General features: G+C 40.9%; 1 protein-coding gene across 5 annotated transcripts in view; it reads left to right on the top strand.

The window, feature by feature from the left end:
- Nucleotides 1-23,156: 23,156 nt before the first annotated feature.
- impg1b (interphotoreceptor matrix proteoglycan 1b) overlaps nucleotides 23,157-23,865 on the top strand; it is a 31,061-nt gene continuing 30,352 nt past the window's right edge. For all 5 annotated transcript variants that reach the window (XR_009784261.1, XM_061743915.1, XM_061743914.1 and 2 more), the window contains exon 1: nucleotides 23,157-23,820. Coding sequence is in view for 4 of the 5 variants with exons in the window: in XM_061743915.1 (XP_061599899.1) it covers nucleotides 23,754-23,820 (67 nt within the window). In the remaining variant the exon portion in view is untranslated. The remainder of the gene's footprint in view (nucleotides 23,821-23,865) is intronic.

Genomic DNA, 23,865 nt, shown 5'->3' on the forward strand with positions numbered 1-23,865 from the left:
GAGAAGAGATCAGCATTCTCTCATTCCTCATCAGTCTTACGTTCAACAGCAAAACAGATATGTTGGTTTTGCCCTTTCATATACCATATTATCTCAATTATTATAAGATCTTATTTGATGAAGTTCCCAAATCCATTCAGACCCTTCCATTTAGGTAGTTAACATGAACACTACAGACTGTCAATGTATTGTGGATAATAAACTTCTTCTTGTTCTTTGGAGCTATGCTTTACAGACACTGAATACATCGCCCAATCAATATTTCAGATGATTACATTAAGAGATGTGCTTTAAATTCTTATTTACGATCGCTGTACTCTATTGAGCAGAAAAATCTCACGCCTATTTTCCACTTGCCCTTTGTCAATCAGTGTAAAATACGCATTGTGTCCTCAATGCAAGGAATTACAGTTCTACGTGGATGGATTGATGGACACCAATGCTAACAATGCCAACGTTGCTGATGCTAATGCCAACACCAACCAACCGCCTACATTTGTAGGCTGCGCTAGATCGCATTAGATGCTAGCAAAGCATATACGTTTTCTGATAAATCAACTACACGAGTTAAACTTTTAAAGAATATACAAGGCAAATCAGAGTTTATGTTCCTATAGAAACATGTAGAAAGAACGTGTCACGTAAGTGCACAGATGCAAGACTTTTGCGTGAATATTACCATATGCCTCCAAGGGGTATTTTTTAACTGTACGTGCACTCTCACTCATGATGAATGAATCTTCTCCTACACTAACACTATTTGCAACATAAAACTGTAAAAGTTGGGAGAGAAAAAACATCAACAACTAGAACAAATAACAGGCTGTGAAGAATTGTGTCAAACAGTGTCAAGCATCATAGGAAACTACATCCAATCATCCTCAACACGCTACAATATTAAAGCTTTTTTTGATGCCAAGACAAACAGTTGTGATATTCCAGCAAGAAATGAAATCTTCTTTTACCCCTGCTGCTGTTTGAGTTCTTCCTTCCTTCCTTGATAGCATCTCTGCTGCTTTCCTCCAGGCAGAGGAGGTCACATCTGCACGGCCAGCAGCTGTAAGAGCTCTATATGATAATGGCCTGGGTTCCTCTACGGTACTTCCCACTGAGAACATTGCTTGCATATTGACATTTTCACACTGTAATCGCGTTTTTGTCCTCTATGCTCCGTTGTGACTATAGAGGACATGCACAACCCCCCCCCAAAAAAACTCAGTAGTGCCATAAGCTGTGAATTAGAGAACACTCTGAGCTTCAGAAATCTCTTGTAGAGGGATCTTGAACACACTGATACTTGACAAAATGTATTTATTCATCTCTCTATTTGTTTACATTGCCAACCAGTGCCACTGCCATCAGCATTTCTAAAATCTGTCAAAACAAAAGCAGCTGATCAAGCAGTTTCATCTTTTTTTTTTTCCTCACCTCTGTCCACCACTAACCTTAAACCACAAGGCAACTTGGCAGCACACAGTGTGACAGTGTCATATTGTGTCAAGCAGCTTGCCTCAAGACAAGGTGAGGATAAGGTTACAGAAGTCTGTAGCTTGCTTTGTTCTTATTCTGCACCAACAGATTTTATTCTTTGAAGCCTTCAGCCTCCACCAGGCATGACCCGGGTGACAGTATCTAGCCTTGCAGCTTGCACCCCATGATCCAGTCTTTCAGACTTCACTGAGGTTTTTAATAACAGTGCCGCATCTCTCCAAAACTACACTTTGATGTCAAAGTTTGGTGGTGTTCCTCTACAAAAAAAGCGCTTCAGTATGTTTTTCCTTGTCATTGAAGCTGTGTAGTGTAGCAAAACATGAGTCCAAGAGGAAGATTTTACAAAGCAGATTCATATTGAACCTGATACTACTGATACAAGAGTCTATGATTTTGTCAGTCAAGTCAAGTATAGCAGGACTCGGTAGCTGCTGCACACATTATCCTCCTATTGACACGGGGTGATTGCTTTGTGCGAGAAAATACATCAATTATACCGCCTCTGGTTTGTATTAGCTGAATGTGCTGCATTACTGATCCTTCAGAGGTCTGCCGTGGAGTGAAGGACGCAAGAGCAAGTGAGGCTGAACACAGCAATAAAATATTCTTTCACTGTATGTAGTTTAAGTTAGCAGCTTTATTGTTCACTTTCTGATTAAGGAACATTTGCAACATTCATCACTTGAAAAGTGGAGGCACAGCAGGCCATCTGCTTTAATAAAGAACCTCCGCAAGGTGAAAACCACTGACCTTGACAGGAAGTAAAACGAGTCAGTATATCTATTAGTCGGCACGAGAAAGGAAAAGGAAATTGAGGGTGAATAATAATCAGATGTAAGTTCTGATATTAGTTTTCACTTATCTTTACTTTGACTCTTGTCTTCTACATATATTTTAAAAGGAACAAATTGATGTGTATTTGTGTTTTTTCATGTGTGGGAGAACAAAGCTGTGACGTTGCCTCTAAAAATTCTTCAGTTGTATTAAATTATTTCTAGTGATTTAAATTTTTTTTAATGACTCAGTTGCAGACTTTGGTTCTTTCAGGAATATCCTTGTAAAATTCATTGCAGAACTTTTTTTTTTACTGCAAATACATTGCATCATGGGAATTACTAAAAATATAACCTTGCAGTCAAAATGGATTAATAATAAATAATAATAAATAATAAATCTATACCGTCATCAATTTCTGGAGGTGATACCGTAATATGACAGAATTGGAGACGTCTCACTCGGTATGTACCGGTATACATGCACTAAGAGAAAGTCAAATTATTACCATTTCTTGAAATTGGTAATAGTTCTTGAAATGTTCTTGAAATGGAGCTATTAGAGGCAGATAATGCAGTTCTAATTTCAGCTCCAGTTAAATGCCTAGCTGGATTATTGCCAATAGCTTAATTTAGATCTGCATGTAACCATACTGAATGTTTTGCCATTTTTTTCATTGTGCTTACCTGAAATGAACAAATCTCTGCTCATGTTTGGCTGAACATGTTACTGAGGCACTGCGTTGTATTGTGAGTGTTTTTTGATGTTAACTCAGTCCTCATAAGCAATTCTGTCGTTTCTTCCCACTGGATTGGTGGTCACAAGCGGTTTCCCCTTCAGTGCCACCAACATCCAGCAAATTAGTCTGAAGGTTCACAGTATTTTCACTAGGTTCTCCTTCAGCTCATCTGTACGTTCATTGTTGTGACTCTAGTTTCTGAGTCACACAATGAGAGTTTGCTGCAGCCCACTGCCAAAATGAAATAAAACAAAATAAACACATTAGTGGTTATTAGATCGAATGCCTGTGGGAGTGCTTGATTTGCTTTGTGAATCTATTACCTTAATCTGGAACCAGGATTATTACCACATTTGATGGCAGAAGCGATGCAGATATTGCAGATAAGTATTAATTTTTTTAAGAGCCATTCATATCTAGACCGCAAATGCATTCCACTTATCTCAATGTGATCTCTTCACTTCCATTTTAGTCATGCAAAAGCCTCATCAGGTTTTTTATTTTCTATTATCGTTCTATCTTGAGTGCATAAGTGAGAAAAAAAAAATATTTTACACTTACTAAAACACCATTTATAGCTGGTAAACCAAGCTTATTTCTAAAAAATTGGGGAACATTCATTTTACCTGACAGTACCAAACTCTGCAGGTTTCTGTTAGTGGGAGTCAATTGTAAAACCTGGGAGGCTGGACTGGTAAGAGGGTGGACCTCCTCCTTGGATCTTTGGACAATACTTCTGATGCTCAGTCTGAACTGTAGCGGATCGTCTTGACCATGTCTACATGCCTAAATGAATGGAGGTTCTGCCATGTGATCGGCTGATTAGAAATTTGCGTTAACGAGCAGTTGGACAGGTGTACCTAATAAAGTAGCCGGTGAGTGTAGGTATCTGTTAAATTTTGTGTGCACTGTGTACAAGTTATTGTGTTTTTAAAGCAAATTTAGAACATTTTTTCCCCAGTGAAGTGCACTTTATGAATTACTTTGCATTGTATAAGTGGTAACATTAGTTGTGAATATATTCATATATTTTTACGAAGTTGGGGCTGGAAGTCAGCTTTGGAGGTGAACTCTAGATCTTTTTCCCATTTTGCTGATAGGACAGATATGGTTATTCATATAAATTAATTTGTCAATTTTAGATAACATTTTAAATTGATTAGAAACTTTTTGCCTGAACAGGGGATTCAATCTGAAGGTATTCTAGAAATGTATTTCCTCCAACAACATACTTCTGTACAAGGTAAGAGAAAGGAACCAGAGTGTTGTCTTCGTAGATATCTTTAAGGTGCGTGATACTCTTAATGATCCATGATGAGAGATTTAATGGTTTCATGTTTATCAGGAAGTCCAGGTTATTCCAAATGGGAGTGTGTTTATTAAGTACTACCACTGTAGCATTAGAAATGTTGTTGAATTTCCCACCAGTCTGTCAGAGTTGAGGCTATTATTGGATTTTTGAAGCAGGGATAACGAGTAATAGAACAGCTTATTAATCGCAAATCTGAGTTATTGATTTCTTTGCAAAATAACTGTTCCAATTGTATCCAGGATAGACCACATTGATTTGGATTTATCCATTCATAAACATATTGGAGTTTGTTTGCAAATAAGTAATGAAGCAAGTTTGGGGCCTCTAGACCACGTTTTGATTCAGATCTTTGTATCTTGGATAATTTGACTGTGGCTTTCTTGTTTTTCCAATTATATTGAAACCATTGAGTCTAAAGATTTGAACCAAAAGAATGGAGGCTTGATGGGAAGTTTGGTCATTCTCACATATATTGGATTTAATGGTAAGCTCATTCAGCGAAGTAGATTGTAGGTAAGACCAATCAACTCTGACATCTTAGGTTAGATGTCAATTTAAGTATTTTAAAATGACCTGTATTAAGTGAGAGGTGCAGTGTTGGTTGCCACATCACAGCCACCAGGGTTCAGTGGTAGTATGGTGGACTTACACCAGTTAATAGTGTAATTTGAAATATGGGAGAAGGAATTAATCAAGTTGATGGTTTAGATGAGCAATCTTGCAAGAGTTATATGTAGGTACAGGAGGATATCATCATCATATAAGCTGATCTTATGGGTTGTATCTCCATTCTCGAGTCCTAAAATTGTATTATTTTGGCATATGGCTGCTCATGAGCTTCTATAAAGATGGAGGGATAAGATGGTGAAAGCGGACATCCTTGCTATGTACCCTTCTGTCAGATGAAGTGCTGTGATATTAATGCATTTGTGGTGACTGTTGCCATTGGTGATGTGTCAAGAATGCTTACCCAATGAATAAACGATTCATCAAATTTTTAAGTGTATGTAAAAGAAATTCTGAGTTAACTTTATCAAACGCTACATCCACTCAACACCAGTGGGGGTGGGGGCTTACTCCACCTGCGTTCCCTCGTCGGCCTGGGGCGGGGTGGTCGCGGTACGCGGGTCCTGGCGTGGGCTCGCCATGCTGCCCGGGGGGCTACCTGGCGTTGCTGGACCCCCCAGGGGAGTGGGAAACGGTGAGTGAATGAGTGTCCATGTCTTTGTCGGTAGTGTGGCCATGAAAGGGTCCTGCGATGAAAGATGCACAACATTTTGGGCCTCCATCAGCAGGACAAAAAAAAAAAAAATGTATTATTATTATAACAATGATGATGATTATTATTATATTATACTATTATAGAAAATGGATGGATGGATGAATGGGGATGCCTTGGTCTGGGGCCCTCCGTTGTCGGGCCTGCAACGGTGTCGCCCTGTTGGGGGGTTCCCTCTCTCCGGGCCCATCTCCAGTTCCCCCCGCTGCCTCTGCGGCGGGCGCTCCTTTGGTCCTGGAGGGCCACTTTCGTAGGGGCGGTTGCACCTGCCCATGTTGGTGGCCGGGGCGGCTCTGTCTCTCCGGGCAGGCTGGCCTCTCGCCGGGTGGGGTAGTTGGCCTCCCGCTCCATCACCGTGGGTTCCCTGGCTGCCTCTTCCCGTGTCGTGGGGGCCCCGCCCGCGGGTCCCCTCGGTCGCCGCAGGGAGGGGGCGGGCCTCGCTGGCGGTGGGTTTCCTCCCGCCCTCTTCTCGCCCTCTGTGGGGTTGAGGGTGGCCTGGGTTCCGGGTTCTTCCTTCTCGGCTTCCGGTCTCTCGGGTGGCGGGGTTGCGCTCCCCTTCCTCCACTATAGATACAGTTCAGGTGGAGCATCGATTGGACTGTCGATTGGACACACACACACACACACACACACACACACACACACACACACACACACACACACACACACACACACACACACAGCTACACAGACATACATATCTCCTCACCTACATACTCACTCTGCAGTTTTGGGGGTCAGATAGTCGCGGTAGCCTAGCTTAGCTTTGATTGGGTCCCGGGGACCTGGGATAGTTGCTGTTTTGCCTGTTCCCATGTCTGTTTGTTTTTTCTCTTTCTCAGATTTCCAGGGCTCGTTGTGCATTTCCATGTGTTTTTTGCATCTTGGACTAGCAGCGGATGTCAACATGTTAACAATTAATATATATGCAGACAAAAAAAAAAAAAAAAAAACTTTATCAAACGCTTTTTCAGTATCCAATGAAAATATTGCTGTTGGAGTGTTTTTTTGCTATAAATAATTGATTAAATTAAGTAGTAGGCGTAGGTTGTTTGAGGAGCCTCTGCCTTTAATGAAGCCTGTTTGGTCTGGGTGGGTGATTACCTCTATTCATAGAGCTAGCACCTAACTGATCATTTTTAGGGCCGGATCATTTAAAGTGCGAAGGCCCTATTGTATCTGTAGGAATTTTTTTCCTCGTTTTTTTTTTTTCCTTGAAATGAGAGCCTTTTTGCCCCCCTAAACGTGCCCCAAAAGTCACCAAATTCTGCATGCAAGACAGGCCTGGCGAAAAATTTGATATTTAATGGTTTGCATTAATGGGCGTGGCCTAATGGCTCAACAGCGCCCCCTAGAAAACTTTGTGCCTCAAGCCCCATTACTTTTCTCAGTCAAAAGCGTTACCGTGGCGACGATAGACGCCAAAAAGCGCGCCCCCCTTCATCTGATTGGTCCATACAGATAAAACTTCGTGCCTCAAGCCCCACAATACGGTTTGACGTACATGCACGAAAATCAGTACACACCTGTTTCATGTCGCAACTTAAAGAAAAGTCTCTTGGCGCCATGGCCGAAACCGAACAGGAAGTCGGCCATTTTGAATTAATCATGTAATTTTGGCGCAATTTATGCCATTTCTTCGGCCGCTTCTTCACCCAAACCGTAAAGTACACCCAGGTGTGTTATACATCAAAATGTGCGTCTCGACCCTGCGAATATGCGCCTTACTTTTCTCAGTAAAAAGCGTTACCGTGGCGCCGATAGACGCCAAAAAGCCCCCCCCCCCCCCTTCATCTGATTGGTCCATATTTGATAGTCCCTACTTTCTGCCATTACTTTAGAATGGTTTGACATAAAGAGTCGTGGGTGGTGTCATCTGACTCGGTTTTGAGTCCTTGACCATAATTGGTGCAAATTAGCCCCGCCCCTTCTTCTGATTAGTAGATATTTGATAGTCCCTATTCTCTGCCATAACTTTTGAACAGGTTGTGATAAAGACATGTGGGTGGTGTCATCGGACTCGGTATTGAGTACTTGACCTTCATTGGCCTGAATTAGCCCTGCCCCTTCTTCTGATTGGTCAATATTTGATAGTCCTTACTTTCTGCTATAACTTTTGAATGGTTTGACCTAGAGAGTCGTGGGTGGTGTCATCTGACTCGGTTTTGACTCCTTCACCTTAATTGGTGCAAATTAGCCCCGCCCCTTCTTCTGATTGGTCGATATGTGATAGTTCCTATTTTCTGCAATATCTTTTTAATAGTTTGACATAAAGACTCGTGGGTGGTGTCATCGGACATGGTTTTGAGTACTTGACCTTCATTGGCCTGAATTAGCCCCGCCCCTTCTTCTGATTGGTCGATATCTGATAGTTCCTACTTTCTGCCATAACTTTTGAATGGTTTGATATAGAGAGTCGTGGGTGGTGTCACCTGTTAAATGTCCAGGCCTGAAGAATCTACATGCAAGTCATACGAGCGCTTCCACTGCAGCACGCCTGAACGTGCACAAGGGTGCGAGGGGCCCGTTCATCGCTGCTTGCAGCTTTAATGGTCTTTTTTTTAGTTTATCAGGATGATAACTTGCTGCCAAAGTGGGATCTTTGCCAGGTTTTAATATCAAATAAATGATACCTGTGTTAATTTCTATAAGGAGCTTAGACTTTTCCTTAATTTCTGCTGTTAATCTTATAAATACAGATGCTAAAATATTCCCAAAATGCTTATAAAATTCAGTGGGGAAGCTTCTGGATCTGGTGATTTGTTGGAGTGCTTTATAGAGTTCTGTTAGAGTTAGGGGTTTATCCAGTTCTTTTTCTTTTTCTAGGTCTTATGTAAGGTGAGGTAAGTTAATATTGTTTAGAAAGGTGTTGCTGCAGTTTTTGTTCACAGTCTAGTTGGTTTTGTTGTGGCATTTTGCATTCAGAGGCAGACTACTGTTGACAGTAGTCTGACACAAACCTAGCAGTATACTGTACATGTACACTGTACATTATGTACCACTGCTCTGTCCAACTTTGGCTTTAGCTTTATTCTAAAATTTTACTTTTCTGTCATTGCATGAACAGATCTGACACTTGTAACAAATGAAAATGCTTTAGATTTAAAATGATTTAGACTTAAAAAATGTTATGTTGATTTGGCTAGACTTCCTGCCTTTATAGACATATTGACATAAGATGCACAGCTCTGTCTCAAAGAAAAGATGGGAAATGGAGCAGAAAAATATGCTGCATGGTTCAAATAATGAATGTTTTTTTTTCTCTCAGGAAATGCAGAGGGAAGGAAAGATGTCTGATTTAATCTTTCTGTTACAGTGTAGATTTTTTGTTTAAACTATACAGACAACAGGGCTTGTCCTCCTACATCGGAATTGTTTCAGGAAGACTTTGTTATACAAGAATCATTTCTTTTAATGAGCAATAATAGATGTAGTGATAATTCGTCCTGTGGGTGAAAAATCAATTTTTATAGTTGCATGGTGATTTTACTGAAGCAAATTAAATCAGATGACAATAAGTCGGTGTCCAAACCAGGTACAAATTTAGGTGAATTTTCTTCTAGGGGAAATAGTAATTCCTTAAATCAAGTCTAAACATCCAATATATATATAGGTCTGACAGTAATTTCACTGAGCATATTTAACAAGTGATTCTTTGCTTATATTTTCTCTTTTTGGCTGACATTTGAGCACAACTTGAGATGCCTCTGCTCAAAGGTCAAACACCATCAACTTTATTCAGTCCTCAAGAGGCAGGGCGAGGCTACAATGGATAAGACTGCAGTGCATCTAGAACAGTCATCTTATTTTATGTCTCTTTAACATTATGAAAAACCTTTTTCATCTAGTATCTAGTTTGTTTGTCACGAGGATCTCACAGGTGATTTTGTTGTTCCTCTCTCTCTTTTCCCCTGCCTTAATGGGCCATTTGCACACTCGGGAATAAAAACATCGCACACAGATGGATTTCTGCTTCATCAAGAGCTTTGAAGAATGCTTCTGGCAAAATTTACATATTCTCTATTGACCTTTTGAAATTAAGTACGACAAAAGCAAACTGAGATGTGAGCTTGCCTGGGATATTTGATATTCACTGTTTTCACAAGCAATAACATCACAAAATGCCACTAACACTGTTTTAATTTGCTCAACACATTCAGACAAAAGCAGAGCTCCTGAGCCTCCTGTCAATTTAATTATCAACTTTCAACATTTGCAGCCCTTTAAATCCAATTTTCTGCTCATATAATTTGATTTAACTCCGGTTTGCTATGTAAATGCAGAGTAGGAAGTAATTTACCTTGCGATAATAACTTTAACAAACAATCAATTGTTGGTCTCTCTCTATATCCATCAAAGGGTCTTGCTCTTAAAGGAAAATAGGAAATCTCAAAGCTCAGTGTCTTTTTTCACTCTGGTGCATAAAATCTTTACACACAGTTGCAACAAAGCCAGCGACAGGTGAAGTGGGTTACATCGATTTCTTCATTATCATGGCCCCAGACCAACAGATGGGATACATTTGGCAGTAAGTGAAGAGCCTTTTAAAAAAAAATAAATGATGCACAGGAGGCAGCTTAGATTGTTATATGGGTCAGATTCGCTTGAAAATTAGGAGCTTTGTTTGTTCCTGGTTTGTAGTGATTTTTGAAGGGACTCAATGAAGAGCAAGTATTTAAGGAATAGCGGGATATCAGAATCCCAAGACTCAGTTAGTGTGAGCTCAGCAATGGGTGATGGGTGATGGAACGAAATCAGAACTCTCAGTGCCCACGCAGTGTACCGCATGAAGCAGACTGGTTAGTTTTTGCAGAAAGCAGGCCACAGTGCATCTACCGTAAGTGTCAGAACAGCGGTGGTGGAGGAAGGAAGGAAGCCTGTCTTGATGAATCACTGCTGGGTTCCTGGAACCTGTTTCCAGGTTTCTACATCAGAGTAAATCATAACGATGATTCTGCACTGTGTTGATGGTGTGACAAATAACAAACTGTATCCACTAGCCAGTATGAAAACTGCTTTGCCCAGCACAGTGGAAGCATTATGGCCTCGGATGTGAGAGCAAATGCAACATTCAGTAACCAGCTGGGTGATCTATGCTTCTTTGCTCCATCAACGATTTGCGTCATGTGTAACTGGGAACCTTCTGCTGTAACATCTGTTGTAGCTTGACATGCACCTCCCCAGAAACACAACTACACATCAGGTTGATGCACACAACAACAAATGAGATCGATCTGCTTGCCTTCTACGGATTTTTCTGTTGGTCACATTTATACGCTCCAACACACAAAACATATTGGCTTCATTGACATGTCTGAACTACATAAATGAGGAAAAAAAAAGGATGCTCAACTATTTACAAACAGAGTTATAATAGTTTTGAATGTTTTAATATTTTTTTATTTTTATTTTATTTTTAGGTTTGTTTGATTGTTTCAGTTTAATTTTAATTTGTTTAACAAGCACAATCAGTGGTTTTAGCGTAGTTTTAATTTTAGTTTTTGAGGTATTGAATTACAAATATTGAAAAAAAAAATATGATACACTGGCAGACATGAGAAAAATCCATACTCTTTCCTCTAATTACAAAAATGAAGTGCCAACAGTAAAAAGGCCATCTGGTTGTCAGGATGCTGTGCAAAAATAATGGATGTCAAACAAGACATGAAACAAAAAATGAAAACAAATTTAATTCAAATTAATTTTACCCACAATTCTATTTAGTTTCATTTGCATTTCTAGTTTCTATCAAATTTTTGTTCAATGAAAAACATTAGTTTTTATTTGTATTTCAGGGATTCTTTTTTCACAATTTGACTTTTACATCAGCACCTGGACAGTGATGGTGTAATTAAAGAGTGACACTAACAAAAACAAATATTGTCATGGTTTTTGGGATTTTGTTCCTATTTTTATTTTGACAGCCTGTGTCCTTGTGTTGTCTCGACTTCCCTTGTTCCCATCTGCGCTGATTGTTTGCACCTGTGTCTCGTCAAGTCCTCTGTGTATAGCTTGTCTTGTCTCTCCCTTGCTCCCTGTTGGTCTGTACTATTTCCACTTGACTATTTTCTCCTGGTTGGATTCCCTGTCATGCTTTTCTGGTTTTCCTACACACCGCAAGTCGTGACCAATATGAATGCCGACTACAATGCAGATCCTGTACGTTGCTAAATGAACAGTTGCTATTAAACCATGTGTGAAAGGCCTTTATCGACACTACGTACTGTGTATATAATGCATTCACTGCAAAGTGGTTCGATGGTCATACTTAATGGTGTACTTAATGCTCTGCGGACACACAAATAAAATTCAACTACTTTCATAAATAAGAATTATATTCTATCAGCACATTAGCAGTGGTAAATTAGTTTTGGGGCTTTCCTTACTTTAGCCAAAAATCTAATGTGTATTATATAACTGGTTTCCTTAACATATGCCACAAATGGTCTGGGGGCCGGAAATATGAACATGAGTTTTATCAATCAAAGACGGATCATATAGAAAAGGCTGAAAAATACGGACGCCTGTGGATGAACCAGCGTTTCAAACGCATTTTAACCAAAAGATGATGCTGTTACAGAGAGAATTCATCATCTGAGTGTGTAGGAGGAGGAAGCAGACTAGTTTATTTACCAAGTGTCCAGGGTTTCATTTACAGCCGCTTATCCAGGTCACCTTCTTCTCATTCCAGGGGCACACAAGTTCATCTTTGACAGATGGTATACCATCTTAAAATGACACTCAATTTGAAGGCACATGTGCTTCCTGATTAGAGAAAAAGGCAGTAACTATGAAGGAGAGAAAGAAAGATTTGAGCCCGATTTGAGCTGAGAATGGCTGCAGCCTGACTGGAATCTGACACACCAACCCCGGTGATTCTCTTTAACACATTTTATGACTGTAAATGGTTAGTAGCTAATTGATTTGACATGACTCTAGCAGGAGGTTGATGTAGGGCATCAAATAAGAGTAATGTAGCATGTTCTACAACAGGCTTCAGGTGATCCTTTTACCAAAACACTGTGACACCGGAGCAAATGGATCTTATAATCAAACCACATTGGCTGCCAAGTCCAAGCTGTAACTGGACTAACTTTAAAAAACACATATTCAAATAACTGAAAATTCAAAATATGAGTTTAATTCAAAGTTAAATTTACTGACAAGCTCAGTCTCAGCAATAATCTTTGAATCATTGTGAGGTCAAAAATAGTATTTCCTTGGACATTTTCAAATGTATCTGAGCGTTTCCATAAATGAGGACTGTCACTGACAGAACCGAGCATCTTCAGATGAAACAAGAGCTGTCTACCCATCTTGAAGCTGGGGTTAAAAAAAAAAAGTCAAATCTAATTGATCTCAAGGAAGACCTAAAATTGTGTGCACATTTTAGATTCACTCAGGAAAAAAGGACACAGATTAACATAGTTGCTGCATGTAATGCGACTGAAATTTGAAAGCACTTCATCGATCTCTAAATTTGCTCAGTGCTTTCATATTTTTCAGGTTTAACTCATTTATAATCCGACCTTTGAAAAAACACCAAAATAACACAACACTAAAATAAGTGTTTTCTGGCAGCTGACACAATTTAAAGGTTTATATTCCACCCTGGGTTTAGTGGTGATTGTGGTGCTGCTGCTGTGAGCTGTAAGCAAGCATGGATTTACAACCAGGACAGAAATACATCCTTGATGCGCTGTCAAGTGACCTGACCTGCTTCTCCGCTTCTCACTCTCCTTACAGCTTTGTTCCTCTGCCATACAGCGCTACATCTCCACATTCACCTCACTACCTTCGCTCCTCATGTTCATGTCAACACTCCGCTCTTGCATGTCCCTTACCATTCTTCAGATGTCATTTTTTTTCCCTTTTCTTTAAATGCCTCTCCTACTCCGTAACTTGTCATCATATAATTTGAAACCTCTGCAGAAGTAACATGTTAAACAGGCTCCCCTTTTTCTAGATATCAAGAGCCCCAGTTCCAGCCATCTTCAGCCAACGGGCAACTTCCAGTTTTACGATTTGGCGCAAACCAGGACATGCAGCTCCTGACCACTAGAGATTGGCTCCAGAAACAAAGTCCGTCTTCATTGACCCCCATGTTAAAATGTTCAACTTTGCAACAGAAACATGTTTACAGCCCAGTACAAAAAATGGCTTTTAGTTTCCGTGACAACTGAATGAAGGGTGAATATTTATGTACCTCATCAGGGAAAATGATGTCATAGTAGCATGGCTGCCACCAGAGCCGCCTGGGAGATTTGCGAGGCCCTGTGCGAAATGGCTGGGGTTTTTTGGGTCGGATCGGGTGTCTATATGCACAATTTTAACTCTCCAATTAGCAAAATACTGCATACCTTCCCCTGCCTCATCATCATCTCTTGCCTCGACACGGGGCCCCATGGCTGCTTGAGACCCGGTCGGATCGGTGATTTTTGTAACAAATTTATCAAACGAGCCTTTCAGAGAGGCATTAAACTCTTCCATTTTCTTTAGTTTTTTTTCTTTTTTCATCCCCTGATCGAAATTTCCTGATTCTGTCTCGTTCTCTCGACATTGTGTGAAAGTTTGTTCCAACTCCACCCATCTGGATCAGAGCAGCTTGTGTCTGCGCTTTGTCTGATCAGTTGTATTGAACAACAGACACGCGCAGACACGCTGTAATGGAACATGACTGTTGATATTTATAAGGGAAAAAAAAAAAAAAAATTGAAAAAAAATTGAAAAAAAAAAAAAAAAAAAAACGGCCCATAGCGCGAGGCCCCTTGGGGCGCGAGGCCCTGTGCGGTCGCACGGTTCGCACACCCCTTGCGGCGGCCCTGGCTGCCACTACTGTACTGTATGTCATGGCTGTCATGGTTTCTAGCTGTCACCAGCTACTTAGCACCTTTGGGAACTTTACTTGCTGTGAATAATGACCTAAAACAGTATAATTATTCTTACTGTAAAGAAAATATGACTTGTTGTACTATTAATTTACTAAGAGATCACTGTGGTCAGCTCTGGGTTGGCCTTGGTGGGTTTGGAGGTTAAAAAAGCAGCTAACCTTTACCCTGGTTGAAGGCTTTTACCCAGGGCTAACCGGAATATGGGCAGACTGCCTCTAGCTCATCAGCTTCCATGTCTTGCAGCAGCCATGTCCGCTGGGTCCTCTGGTAATGCAACCCTCCCCTTCAGGGGTGGACTGGCCATCGGGCATACCGGGCATTTGCCCGGTGGGCCGATGGGGATGTTGGGCCGGGCTGGGCCAAAAAAAAAAAAAAAATTTTTTTTTTTTTTTTTTTTTGGCCCGGGCAGGCCTATCGGCCCATTTGATTTAGTTTTTTACCTGACAACAACTGGTACCACTGGCCGATTGGTTATGATGAGTTTGTTTGATTGGTTATGGGCTGGAGTCAGGGCCGCCGCAAGGGGTGTGCGAACCGTGCAACCACACGGGGCCTCGCGCTATGGGCCGTTTTTTTTTTTCAAAATTTTTTTTTTTTTCAAATTTTTTTCGTTTTTTCCCTTATAAATATCAACAGTCACGTTCCATTACAGACCTAAATGTGTACTAGTCTGTGCATATCAATAAATATATGTGCAATGATGCGCGTGTCTGTTGTTCAACACAACTGATCAGACCAAGCGCAGACACAAGCTGCTCTGATCCAGACGGTGGAGTTGGAACAAACTGTCACACAATGTCGAGAGAACGAGACAGGATCAGGAAATTTCCATCAGGGGATGAAAAAAGAAAAAAACTAAAGAAAATGGAAGAGTTTAATGTCTCTCTGAAAGGCTTGTTTGATAAATTTGTTACAAAAATCACCGATCCGACCGGGTCTCAAGCAGCCATGGGGCCCCGCGTTGAGGCAAGCCCAGATGATGATGAGGCAGGGGAAGGTATCCAGTATTTTGCTAATTGGAGAGTTAAAATTGCACATATAGACACCCGATCCGACCCGAAAAACCCAAAAAATTTTGCCCCCCCGGCCATTCCACACAGGGCCTCGCAAATCTCCCAGGCAGCTCTGGCTGGAGTAGTCACAACATTAGAGCGCGTGGCTTATTATTGATATTATTATTGATAGGCTACTATTTGAAGAATGATGAGTTCATATTCAATATCTTATATATTCTATAAAACTAAATTAGCAACTCCAAATTTAAGTTGCTTTTTTTGACAGGGACAGTGGTGTTTGGATTCGTGATTGTCATTAAATTTTAATAATGCTGTGATTATTAGTGGGTGGGTGAAATAATACATCAATCTTTTTGGAGAAATGTTTACCTACAGTGATGCCATTGCAGCAAAGACTTTGTGTATATATACATATATTGGAAGAACCCACTGTTTAGGCAATTCATGGTCATTACTTAGTAAAAACAGAGGCAGCGCTGCATTCCCCCTGTTTAAAATGGTCAAATATGATGATATCAGCCTGAAAATCACAGGACTTATCTGTGGTGGTGAAAGAAGTCAGCAGTATGAATTTGAAAGATGTGTGAGCATCCCTTCATGATAAACAGAGGGGGAACGCATTCTGACAGCAGTATTTCACGCTGTCAGAATGCGTTCCCCCTGTTTAAAATGGGTTAATATATCATTGTAGATATCTGAAATGTTCTTTTTGACTAGGAAGAATTGAATTACAGATATCTGCAACACATATCCAGTCTAGCTATTAAATGTTAAAACGGCTTGCCATACAGGTTTGCTGGTCTACTCAGAAACAGTACTAAGTACATCTATAACGGGATTGGGGGGGATGGTGTAGGTTTAGGTTTATTAGACAAGAACATACACACCAACAAGACAGTGTACAAGCGGTGTCACAAGAACGTTTGTTTTCATTCATAGGCTTCATTTTCTTTCCATCAATACCTGGTGGGCCGGTCTAGGCTCAAAATGCCCGGGCCGATTTTTTGTCCCAGTCCAGCCCTGCTCCCCTTGGACCATTACAAGATTCTACCAGGTTAGCTGAGACCACTAGCTAGCGGGTAGGTGATTGTCCTCTTCAAAGCTCTGCTACCTGTTGCTTATCTTCATCATTCATCATTCATCCATCCATCATTCATCCATCATTCATCAAGCCAAGCGAAAATAGAAAATTGCAGCCAGCGTTCAGGTCTGCCGTCTCTGCCCATGTTTGGAGCGGGTGGAATCATTCCCTGTCGGTGTGGGAGATGAGCCACTGAAAAAAAGAGTTCTCAATAAAAGCCAAGTGGGCGTGACGTCACAGAAGGTTAACTTCTTCTCTGCTCAGATAACGTTAGGAAATCCCCCTCGGGATCAACACCGTCTCCTGTTATGAAGAACAAAAACATGCTTTATTCTCTTGACTTCAACAACAAACGATTAAAGAATTTGTTGCTAAATCAAATAAAGGGAATAGTCTAATCATCTTGTCTCAGCTATGATTTATGTCTCTGCACGAAAAAAGCTGAGTTTCATCTGAGTCTGAGGTCAGTAAGTTTTTTAGGTACAATTGAACAAACCAGACTTATTTCATTTAAAAAAACTGCACTTAGACAAGCTGCATTTATATTGCCATTCATCTTCCCAGGTAAAACATGATTTGAAGACTTCATTTGACATAGATTTGTTTATTAAAAAAAAAGCAACTGCATTGAAGATGTTTTTGTGATTCCAAACTGCTTAACATGTTGAACCTTAAGTTACACTTTCTTACATTTCTCTTTTTTCTCTTATTTTTTTTTTAATTCAGTTTTGGACAAACAAGACACCCATTCTTTCCAGAGGCCATTTCCTATCACTCTCACCTACTCTCCGTTTATATGTAGTTTGAGCTTTAAAGTCCCTTTTGGGAGGAAAATCTTTAATCGGCTCATAATGACTAAAACGCTGTAGTGTGGGTTGTAGCTTGTTTAGCACAGATTCAAATTGCCACAAAATAACTTTAATAATCTTTCAAATTAAAGCATGCTGTGTCAACATTTTCTGATTGAATTTGGCTTGGAGTATGGAGTCTGGGGCCTTCTACTAAGGGCGGTCCGGTCTCTGTATGATCGGAGCAGGAGTCTGGTTCTCATTGCCGGCAGTAAGTCAGACTTGTTCCCAGGGCATGTTGGACTCCGGCAGGGCTGCCCTTTGTCACCGGTCCTGTTCATAATTTTTATGGACAGGATTTCTAGGAGCAGCCAGGGGCCGTAGGGGATCTGGTTTGGGAACCACAGGATTTCGTCTCTGCTTTTTGCGGATGACGTTGTCCTGTTGGCTTCATCTGACCGGGACCTTCAGCATGTGCTGGGGCGGTTTGAGGCCGAGTGCGATGCGGCAGGGATGAGAATCAGCACCTCCAAGACCGAGGCCATGGTTCTCCACCGGGAAAGGGTGGCATGCCTTCTCCGGGTGGGTGGAGAAGTCCTGCCTCAGGTGGAGGAGTTCAAGTATCTCGGGATCTTGTTCACGGGTGAGGGAACGATGGAGCGGGAAATTGACAGGCGGATCGGTGCAGCGTCCGCAGTTATGCGGTCGATGTACCGGACCGTCGTGGTGAAGAGGGAGCTGAGTCGAAAGGCGAAGATCTCGATTTACCGGTCAATCTACGCACCTACCCTCACCTATGGTCGTGAACTTTGAGTAGGGACCGAAAGGACGAGATCGCGGATACAAGCGGCCGAGATGAGTTTCCTCCGCAGGGTGGCTGGACGCTCCCTTAGAGATAGGGTGAGGAGTTCGGTCACCCGGGAGGAGCTCGGAGTCGAGCCGCTGCTCCTTCACATTGAGAGGAGTCAGCTGAGGTGGCTTGGGCATCTGTATCGGATCCTCCTGGACGCCTCCCTAGGGAGGTGTTCCGGGCATGTCCCACCGGGAGGAGACCCCGGGGAAGACCCAGGACACGCTGGAGAGACTATGTCTCTCGGCTGGCCTGGGAACGCCTCGGACTCCCCCCGGAAGAGCTGGAGGAAGTGTCTGTGGTGAAGGAAGTCTGGGCATCCCTGCTGAGGCTGCTGCCCCCGCGACCCGGGAACGGACAAGCGGCGGACGATGGATGGATGGATGGATGGATGGATGGATGGATGGAATTTGGCTTCATGTTCTGTAGTAAAAATGAGGCAATAAAGTTGTTAATTTGGTAAACTCTAAAGTGTTTCCCTTAAAAATCTAATTCAGTTCCCCGGTTCTAAGAGTTTTATTTTTAACATCTTTGTAAGATAAAAGAAAATCAAAAGTAGGCTGTTGCAGGAACTCGTATGCAATGCAACCTGTCTGAACAAAAGGCTGTGAGCATCCTCATATGACCGTCAGCCGCTGGGCTTTAAGGCGCTGATCATGCAATCGCAGCACCATTGGTTTGTGTTGGTGTGTTAACCTTTCTTGTAAGTAATCCTTTCCTCCCCCTCATTTTCTGTTAGGTTTCATTTAGAAAACACATTAGATGCACACAAAAAAGGAATGTGTTGTATCGTGCTCACATACTCTGGTCATATACGCAACAGAGGGAGGAAATCCACAAATGAACTGTTTTCTTTAGTCAATGGAAGTGACTGACTTTTCATTGTATGTAAAATGTAATGAATCCAAGGTTTCAGGTAATAATAGTGTTGAGAATCTTTCTTTTAACAGCTTAGAAATGCCCTGACCTTCTGCCAGGACAGTTGAACATGCTGCCCTCTGTTGGTGTTTCAGTGATGTGAGACACTAAGGACCAGGGGAGGCGCAAAAAATGAATCAATAAAAACAATAGATTATTAAATGTGATTAAGGGTAGTTGTTACAGAGGATGTTTCAGATGTAAAGACTCGCTTTACCCTTTTTATGAGTCATGTATTTAGTTTTTAAATTCACTAATATTTATTTGATACAAGGATAAAAGGATAATTTTGATATTAAATTGCCACACAGTCTCTTTTGAGTCCTGTTCAGTGCTCTTGCTTTATTTTGAAAGTACTTTCCTTGGCATGTGACTTCCTCTATTCTTCCCCTTTCTAATCAATTGTATAAAACAATGTCACATGAACCAGCATTAGGTCACATGACCTACTGGTTTTTGCACAGCAGTTTTGAAGGCTGTTTTCCTTTGTATATGGTGGAGCAATGAGGCTTGAGAACACACCCATCAAATGTCAATCAAAGTTAGCTTCGGCTCTGAGCTCCTTCAGCTGAACAGGCTGAAATATCTGAAGAGCTGCTGCCAGTCGTTCACAGAAGAATGTACCGTTTAGCATGTTGACTCAATGGTGAAATCAAAAGTGGCAGCCGCGTTTAGTTGATGCTGGATTAATACAAACGCTAAGTACGGTAGCATGACAATTATGGATGAGGAAGTGATAACAGCTGAGCTGACTGTCAATCAATTATATTAGAAGCAATTTTAATGCTTTATATAAGTTCTCCTAGTGTGATACAAAAAAATCACCTCAGAGCTGTCATGGACATGAAATCTCACGATTGAGTCCAAAAAAATGTTGTTTTAACCAGGCCATAAATATGTTTATTTCCGCTGTAAAGTTGGACCTTTGAACACGGTGGTCAGTCGAGATTGACCTGCTTTTGGAGCCAGTCTCTAGTGGCTGGTTGAGGAACTGCAACAAACCTTGGTTCCGCTTGAGACTCGTGCGAAAGTTAGATGTTTGGTGCTTGGTTTTATCCAAGCGCTGATCTGAAGCAAGATTATTGACGGTTCAACTCAGGGTTTTGGTGTAAACTATTCCATGTGGGAGAAAAACTCCTTTAACATAAAATCATTGCATCCCAAACAGACACTTCTTTTTAAAGTAATTCTTTGCCCAGATGCTACTCCGGCATTTTGGTTCAGGTTCTAATGAAACTGCTTGACATGACCATGGCCGTTAGTTTCGGTTAATTCAGATAACCAACATATTCCCAGTTTATGTGAAGCCTGTTTTGCACAACAGGCAGAGGAGTTCATTGTACATTGTGGATGTACAGTACTTCATTTATGGCCTCTAGTGCCAGGGTCACGGGTTAATGTTAGCACAGGCACTTGGCACACTGACAGTGACACTTTCACTACTGGAGATCTACACAATCACTGTTATAATCAGCCCGAAGTGGATTTTCCCAAAGCGGAGTGTTACGACTAACTTGACTCTAATATTAGAGTGCAAGCCCTGAGGCATTTGTCTCTCTACTCTGCAAAGGCAGGTCCAAATCTCAGTGGGCATAATTTGCATCTCGTATTGAATTCTTTCAGAGGTTCCTCTGCAGATTGGTAACTTAAATTGCCCTTTAAATCTGCTAGGAAAATGACGGCATGTAGCAATATCTTAATGTTGATGTTTTTTCCTGCTGCTCAATAATAAAAAAGTGCCACTGAAGATCTAAATATTTCAAAACTGTGTCACCTTTTCTTTTTAGTATTCATCTGAAAAACACAATTACAAACAAAATGCATTCCTTCACTTTTTCAAAAATGTCTAGACTTTAGAATTATGAGAATAAACCTTTGTATGTCTTTGGAATCTATTGGCAAGATCTTAGCTTAGTGGACTACAGCCAAGGTTTCAGGTTTCATAAATCTCTACAGGCAGATGTTGAACAAACCCTGAGGTGCGAGATAAGCGTGAGGTTTGGTGAACCTGCATCAACTTAACCAAAACTACTGGTTCCATAAAGCCAGTAATGATTAAGTTCAATCGACTCAATATTAGTTAGCCCAGAACTCATCTATGAAGTGCTGAAACCACAATGATAGTGAAAAAAGGGGTCAGCCACTGCATATTAGGCTTTATTGTTGTTGGTAAGAAACATTCTCCTTTTGAACCGTCATATTTTTTTTTTTTTTGTGTTGTCCGTGTGTAAATCAACGGGCATGCAGTTGCCTTGGTAACATTATTTACACACCCAGCACTGCACAGGGGCAAAAAAAATAAAAACTGAAAATTAAAATAAAGCAATACAATTTCGATATAACATGTACAAAACCTACACTCTAGGTAGGTTTTGTTCAGGGGATATATTGCCATGATGATCATTATAACATCATGTATTTTATTCAAAACATTGATGCAATTATGAAGATGAAGCGTGTTGAAGTGGAGATGTGATCTGTTGTGCGAACCTCTGTCAGCCAGAGACGTCCTGGCAGAAACAAACTGAACTGAATAATCCCAGAACTAAATATACTTTGTTCCAGTTTACATTAAAAAACTGTTCAACTTTTTTAATAGGGCAATGATTCAAGTTGTCAGCCTGTTGTAGTCACCATTGCTTATAAATATTAAACAGTGTAGAAAATATAATTTGTTTGTGCTTCAACTACAATGTTATGTCACTTTTTATGTAAGTAATAATACATTAGTGTCAGTTTCCGCTGCAGAAAGTAGGGAAGGTCCGAATCCTGATCCGTGACCAGCTATTGAGGGAGAAAATGAAATATATCTAATTTTGAATTCAGTGCATGTCTGGGGTATGGGCATGATTATCATACACAAATGTTACGCAAAATTATTTACAGAGAAAGGGAAGGTAACTGTATAAAAACGTATCGTTTTAACAAGTCCATGATAAAAGCACATTGATAAACGTGGAGGTTGGTTGACCTCAGAAATGATAAAACAAGTAAAAGAGGCAGCCAAATGGATTAAATAAAGAATATAACAAAAAAATATACACTTTCATTCCCTTGCCTCCCATCACAATTACTGCAGCAACATTCACAACCCAAAAGACCGATCTCAAGATTCAGGACGTCTTTTTCAGGCTTTAGAATTTAAAGGAAATATATTTTCCCTTTTTTTTTCTCAGAAGTTGATGCAGTTTTTCTGAGGTCTTTATAAAATAACAGTTACAGTACAACAGCTTCTTTTTCCAGCACCTCTTTACAGTTGTGTTCATAGGAGCTGATTTTTGACTTCACCGGACTCCATCCCCCAGTTCAGTGGGTTCATTGGAAATTTTGATTTGTATATCATTTCATATATCCAAAGAAACAGTATTGAGTACAAAACATATTTATTTTTCTTTAAGTTCTTTATTTCTTAACACTTTATTCAATATTTTCACAGCGTTTAATATTCATTTATGATGCTTTGACGTTAAAGTTCCTAAAATTGCTTCCCATGTGGCTGAAATGGACTACCATGTTAAGAAAACGTATGCCAATTAAATGCCAACCTAAGGCCAATGCAAGGTTCAGCTACATTAGCTTAGATCACTGTGTCAGAAAACCACCTGGATGGATTACGTATATCATTAGCAGGCTTGTTTACGGGCGAGAAATTGTTAACAACAACATCAACAAGGCAACAAGGTTAATCCTTTTCAGGGATAGAATAAAGATTGCAAGCCTAAATCATGGAATTTAGGCTTGCATTTAGATAGAAAGATGTAAAATGAGGTAATAGGATTAATATGATCAAGTACCTGGATTTCCAGCAACAAAAGCTGAAAAGAAGGAGGCAAAGACCCCCGCCCCAGTCATAGTTTTCATTGGATAAGCCTTTAAGACCGAACTGAAAGGATGAAGAACAAACATTGTTTTCAAGCTCGGTGCAGAGTTGGTGTGGCGTACAGAACAAAACAGAAGTCTTGACCTCATTTGATACCCGTAATCACTGACCTGGAAAAAGAGGCAGAGAGAGGGAAAGAAGACAGGCGAGCTGACGGAAAGAGGCAAACAAGAACCTGCGATGAGGCTCGGTGTCAGTGATCTACCTGCTGGTGCTGCGAGGAACTGGCAGATCTCCAGAGTTTATTCAGCTGACAGATGAGTGTCCAGAAGGTTACTAACAGGATGAGACCGGGCAGCCACGTGGCCCTGCAAAGGATTACAAGCAGCGAGAAGAAGGCAAAGAGATTAGACTCAAGAGGAACTCTGCATTTTTAACCTCGTCACTGTTGTCACACTGACAGTCTGGAAGAAAACTGAGTCAAGATCTGTACTCCGACACCCCCTCCTCATCTTCTCCTCCTTTCATTGCACCCATTGCTCATCCACCCATGCAGCCAACTCTGCCGTCCGCAGGGATCCAACGGCATCCAGGATCCAGCTACTGAGGAAACAGAGCCGCAGCGCAGATGCAGAGGTGGACTGAATGGCCTGGTTTGGTGCTTGCAACTAGTTTGTTCTACACCCTCTCCTAAAAGAGAAGAGCCAAGGAGATTCTGGATTTTTATTGTTATTTGCATCCTTCTTTTTACAAATGTTTTGTTTGGACTTGAAAGACACAAAAGGTAACCCATCATGCTTCTGAAGTCAGGAGTATTCCTCACTTTGTGTCTGTTCACCCTTCAAGCAAGTCAAATAAAAGGTAAGAAAAAGTGGTGATTTAAGTAGAAGATTTAGTACGTCTGCA

This window comes from Cololabis saira, chromosome 16 (assembly GCF_033807715.1).
Source record: "Cololabis saira isolate AMF1-May2022 chromosome 16, fColSai1.1, whole genome shotgun sequence".
Lineage (NCBI taxonomy): Eukaryota > Metazoa > Chordata > Actinopteri > Beloniformes > Belonidae > Cololabis > Cololabis saira.